General features: G+C 43.2%; 1 protein-coding gene across 1 annotated transcript; it reads right to left on the bottom strand.

Moving 5' to 3' along the window:
* Window positions 1-334: 334 nt before the first annotated feature.
* Window positions 335-4,524, bottom strand: adprs (ADP-ribosylserine hydrolase). The gene is made up of 6 exons (XM_030116780.1): window positions 4,186-4,524; window positions 2,616-2,712; window positions 2,327-2,534; window positions 1,506-1,693; window positions 1,307-1,407; window positions 335-1,117 (listed from the first exon to the last, which is right to left on the bottom strand). The coding sequence occupies exons 1-6, from the start codon at window positions 4,370-4,372 to the stop codon at window positions 729-731; spliced, it is 1,170 nt and encodes a 389-aa protein (XP_029972640.1). The 5' UTR covers window positions 4,373-4,524; the 3' UTR covers window positions 335-728.
* Between the last annotated feature and the right edge of the window lie 1,476 nt (window positions 4,525-6,000).

Below are 6,000 nucleotides of genomic sequence, written 5' to 3'. Positions count from 1 at the left end.
GTTTTTCATTTGTTTAAAAAGTTTAAAATATCCAATAAATTGCGTTCCACTTCATGATCGTGTCCCACTTGTTGTTGATTCTTGACAAAAAAATTTAATTTTATATCTTTATGTTTGAGGCCTGAAATGTGGCAAAAATTTTGAAAGTTCAAGGGGACCAAATATTTTCGCAAGGCTCTGTAAAACAGAGGGTGCTGAAGGTTGACCACAGTCTAGCTCAAACAGTAAAGTCAAGTTTCCAAAATGCAAAGAGACAGATTTCACTTTATAGCATGGGTCGTCTATTCAATCAAAACAAATAGAAGAGTGGCTTTTTTTTTAAGAAAGTTTATTAAATAGTTTTTTTTCCCACCGAATAGGTAAAACAATACAGGGAACCACCTACCTGGACAAACGAGAATATGAGACGACAGGGCCATTTCATAGTGCAAGTTTCACAAGACAAATGATTGTTAAACACAAAACAGGGCAAGGAGGAGGGAAAGAGAATATATAACCAACAGTTTGTGCATATTCAGATCAAACTGCTCTTTGACTGGAGCTCGACTGTATCATGTATAAGACTCCCATTCTCAATAAGAATGCGGCATTTTGTTTTTCTTTGCTTAATTTGAAAATATTTTGACTGTACAATTAATGGTCTTAATGAAAAAACTGGCTCCAAAATATTGTGTGTCTGCATTTGTGTGTGGGTGAAAGAGGAGTCCTATCAAAATCCAGCAGGGGCTTCACTCTGATCCAGTCTTTTTCTCTGTGCCATTAGATGCATTCGACTCATATCCTGATCCTCCACAGCTTTGCTCTCCCATCTCGCTCCTGCCCCCTTCTGATGACTGATGGTACAGCTTGTGAAGCCACTCGGCGTTCACGTATGCGTCCTCCGCCCCCTCGCAACACCTCATCCAGGACTGAGGAACGGCCTCGATGCCGTAGTGGGCGCCGGCGATCGCCCCGGCCATGCAGGCTATGGTGTCCGTGTCTCCTCCCAGAGCCAGGCAGTATGCTATCGTCCTCTTCAGGCCGTCGTAGTTCTTCGGAAGGCAGTCCCGCGGCTGCAGGCAGTGGAGGACGCAGAATATGGCAGTGGGGACGGAGTGGAGCGCAGCGATGCCGTTACCTGGAGGGACAGACGAGGTGTGGTGAGTGATGAGACATGGTGTGACAGATTCCTGCTATGTGAACTCTGTGACTTTTGCAGTTAAGTTCTGTGTTTAGCCCTCTTCCCTTATTAGGAAAGACGACAAATGGAAGTTGCAAAGATTCATATCAACCTCTAATAAAAGTAAAAAAAAAAATCAATGCTGACCCAGTTCAGAGATGACTTCCTCAATGCTGACTTTGCTCCTGTTTATCAGGTCTCTGACTCTGTGAAGACGCTCACAGAACGGCTTATCTGCTTCTTTTAGGCTGCAAAGACACATCACAGCCATAACAGATAAAACAATCACATCCTATCTTTTACTTTCTCAGTTGCAAAACGTGACCATTAGTGATGCGTGACTCACATCCGGGCGTCGTTGAGTGACTCCTTGTCGGCCTCGACTTCTTCCATCTCTGTGATGAGCGTGCTGATGAACTTCTCGGGCAGATCTAATGCTCCTTGCAGGGACAGGTGCACAGCAAGCGCCTGCAAAATTGCACCGTTGTATCCCAAAGAGCAGGAGTGCGTCAGCATGGCTCCCAGACGGGCAAACTAGACAAGAAGAGAAGAAGAGTGGGACTTACTTCAAAGGAACTTGGGCTATGCAGGATTTTTGACAATAATTTAGGACAAAACATCACAAAGCGCAAGAAAATGATTCTCGGCTTTAGAACACCAGTGGTATGATTGACCAGTGGGACAGAAAGAGACAAAAGAATAGGACAGACAGATTAATTCTCTGCATCAGCTCAGCAACATAACATAGCATTAGGGTAAGTTACTACATAACAAACTCAGATGTATATTAAAAGGACATCACTCACCTTGGGACATCAACTGTCCAGGATGGGTGAAATAAACTAAAAAGAATGCTTCTACGCTAAAGTATATATTTATTAGTAGCTACAGCTTGAAGTGTACATTCTTGCAAGGACCACTGCATTTACATTTGTGATCTCTTATGAACAAGCTTTCACAACAACACAGTCAAAGTCACTTTTCTTCTGCTGTAGTACAGTGGTCAACACCCAAATATCTGAACTTGTTGCCTTTTGAGTTAATATATGAGCCAAAAGCAGCTCAGTGGAGCAATGTAGTCTCAAAATACTGGAATTAAAACAACAGAAACAAACAACTGGTTGATCAAACATGCATGTCGTATCCAGCTTGAATCCAACGACTGACCTTTTTGACGTCACTCAGATCAGGAAACGCCAGAGAAAAGGGCGACGCCCTCATGGCCCCTCCATTCCCAAATGAGCCTCGGCCGTTAAACTGCTCCCTGGCTGGCTTATAGACGTCACTGAGCTGAGGGGACGAGAGTTTTTTCAACACCTGGATCACTCCAGAGCCATAACCACGACCTGGTGATGCACTGTACTCCTTGGCAAACCTGGGCAGAAAAGAAAACAAAAGTTTAAGTTTTTATTGATGCAGACATCCAAAAAAGCAGGAGGAGTGTGACTTGGTCTACCTGCGGGCCATGTCCTGCTCATCAAAACCAGCCCGGGTGAGGAGAGACTGAACCACACATCTTGCCATCGCTGTATCATCACTGTAGTCCAGGACACCTAACAAACACAGAGCACACGGTACTTTAGTTCAAACATCTGGAATCACACAAATCATGCTTTCTTCAAGTGTTTGTGAGACTTTGGTGCAGGAAGTTTGCTTTGTTCATATGTACTCAGTCATAATGAAACTCATTCTTTTGCAGTTTCTTGAAGGATGTGAAGTAAATGAACATCTGTCATATTAACATTGTTTTTTTTCCTTCTCCATCATTAAGCATTTATTGATGTCAGTTAGTTCAGTTTACCTTCAAAATATAATAGCACTGAACAAGAATGTCCTTCAAGAACGCCACCTCAGTAATGTCAGTCAGAAAAGAAGTGCCAGGGGGTTTTTGCTGTGTTGATTGGTGGAAAATCCTTCTGGAAGATGAAATCGGTGACTACTGTAGATGCAGCATCCCAGCAAACAGTAGCATGAAGGGCTCTAACACCTCCTGGTAAGTGCTGAACTGACTTTGAGCTCAATAAAATACAGTGGAGTGGCAGCTGCAGATGACAAGGCAGCCAAGATCCTCACTAACACACTTCACTCGGGGTTTGAAGTGGAGCAAAAGTGTGTGCAGCTGTGCTCATGATGATGTGGCTCCACCATCAGTCTACTCCTTGGGAAGCTCCTTCAGTTAAGGGAAAGAGGACTTTGCTTGACACTCCTCTCCAGGCTGCAGACCTTTTTAATCAAACACTTTGTCCTTCCAGGCAATTTTCTATGAATCTGCTGTGATCCAGCACACTGTGAACAGCTTTATCCTTTATTTTTCTTTCTTACTTTAGGTCATAAATATTTGTGGCACTTGTGACTAGAGAAGCAGACTTGGGATAGGAAAATCGCAAGTTCAAGTCCCACAGTGGACAAGTCATCCCTGTGGGCCGCAATTTCTGAAAACTATAAACTCTCCCTTCAATGAAAAAATACTCTAACTGATCAAAATTGAATAAATGTATCTTCAGATTTCACATTCTATATTCAAATCTAAAAATGTGTATATAGGGTTATATATACATATATATATATATATAAATATACATATATATATATATACATACACATACATATATACACATACATATATATACTTAAACTGTGAAACAAATGTTTGACAAGTTGTGAAATATGGTTTCATGGTATGATTTACATGCACCCCCCCCCCCCCCCCCCCCCCCCCCCCCATATTGACCTTGGATCTGCATCCCTGATTGTCAGTGAGTTTCACTTTCTATCATTTTCTATTGTTTAAAGATGCTCCAGTAGAGCAGCCTAGAAGATCCCAGTTGGAAGCAATGCACGAGTGCAACATTTTGGTCTGGATTATTCATGATAACATAAATCTGCGGGAAAACAATCACACCTCCGTATTACACAAACACCTTTGATTGGGAACTGAGTGCAGGCTGTGCAGATTTTGAGTATGTAGCCATTCTTGACGCTGTCATGCAAGAGCACAAACAGTGGGATCTCCTCCCTGCTCTCACCGTTTCCTTTCGTCTCGTCGTCCAGGCTGCTCAGGTGCTGCAGCACACTCTCCATGGGCACCTCCTCCGCTCCTTCAAACTCCCCGCCGACGCAGTCCCCCAGCACCGCGGCCACCAGCGCTCCCCTGAACCGGGACAAAGACGCCGGGCCCCCCGCTGCAGCCGCCCTGGCCGCCGTCACTGCCATTCAGCCCGCGGCGAGAAATGTGTCTCCTGATCCTCTGACCCGGGCGATCAGACAGCTGGAGGAGTGCAGAAAAGGAGCAGGTGACAGATGTGGTGACAATGACAACAACCTGCGGCCGCACTCCGCCCCTGAGCCACTTCCTGGAGCCCCTCGGATGACTGTCTGACCCCTGCTGGAAAGACTCGAACGTCACACATAGAGATATGACTACAGAAGAGAACGTTACACAGCGAGACAGGCGGAGGTTTTGCTCTGGTTCACTTATCTCTATGCGCAGTTATACCGAAAGGTATGAAACAAATGCGCAGGCACTTTATGAAACCCTGGCATTTAGTTTATTCTTTTCCTAATGTTACTGGCGATAACATTTTTCGTTAACAAAAATAAATCTACTTCAAGATGATGAACACATATTAGAAAGCATTCAACACGCATATTTTGAGGCATTTTTTCCCCAAGATATGCATTGTCCATGCATAACACAAACTACAAAAAAATTATGAAAGGAGATACATAGAAAAAAATGCAGACCCTTTACAATGGAAGCTTCTCTCAAGATTCTGAGCCACTTGAGTGAAAATCACAGCTGTAAAATTTAGTAATGTTCAACATGTACACCAGCTATCAATTCTACAGTTTCATTTTATTCTACCCTTCACGAGCCTGTGATGGAAACTAGAAAATCCATTTAGGTTGAGTCAATGTTATTTACCTAAAAAAACTGCTGCTCATTTATTTGATAGTAGATTTATTGTAGATAATGAACCCTTACCGACCCTGCTTCATTGTGTATTGCGCAACTACACTATAGTTTACGATAAAGCCATACATTAGTCACAGTGCCCCCTGTAGGGCAGGAAAAAAATCCAACCCTTGTTTTAAAAAAAATCTTTTTTCTGTTTTTTCTGTTGTTTTTTTCTTTCTGGTTGACCTAAAATAGTGAAAGTGAGGTAAATTTAAAGGAATACTCCGATGATTTTGGACTCACGCCCTTTCCCTATCATTGACAAAGTGAGAGAGCTCAAAAATACCTTTTTTGTGTCTCTGCGTCCAGTGGCTGGCTCCCAGCTGTTAGCATCGTAGTTAGCTTAGCTGACAAAAGTGGATTAAATACTCCTTACAGTGGTCTAGGCCCTAGGTGATGGTGTATTACCACGTGAAGTAAATCCGAATGGTTATAAAACATTTTAAAAGACGTGTTTTCTTTTCAACCCGTTAAAATAACGTTTTGATACACACAGACCTGCGCATGTGCAGTGCTCCGGGGAACGGCACACAGCAGTAGCAGCCGGAAGGAGCAGAAGTATATAAAAGTGCACCCAGTGAGTTTTGTAAACAAGTGACTTTTTTGGTGAAAAGAAAAATATCATGCCTCGGAGGTGCATTGTGCCAACATGCTTAAATGTTCATTGCAGGACGACGGTGAGTTTTCATCGTTGTCCAGCCCGCAACCAGCAGTGCCTACTGGATGATAGCTCTTCACCTGTACCCCAACACACCATACCATTCCCTGGAAAACCTGCTTATATGCTCAGACCATTTTGCAAAAGAGGATTATATTGAACAAACGGAGCACAGGACTGGTTCTAAAAGATATTTTCTCAAAGATACAGCAGTCCCATCTGTTG

The sequence above is a fragment of the Salarias fasciatus genome, chromosome 19, assembly GCF_902148845.1.
Source record: "Salarias fasciatus chromosome 19, fSalaFa1.1, whole genome shotgun sequence".
NCBI lineage: Eukaryota > Metazoa > Chordata > Actinopteri > Blenniiformes > Blenniidae > Salarias > Salarias fasciatus.
Note: the sequence above shows the minus strand (reverse complement) of the source record. Positions and strands in the feature narration are given on the sequence as shown.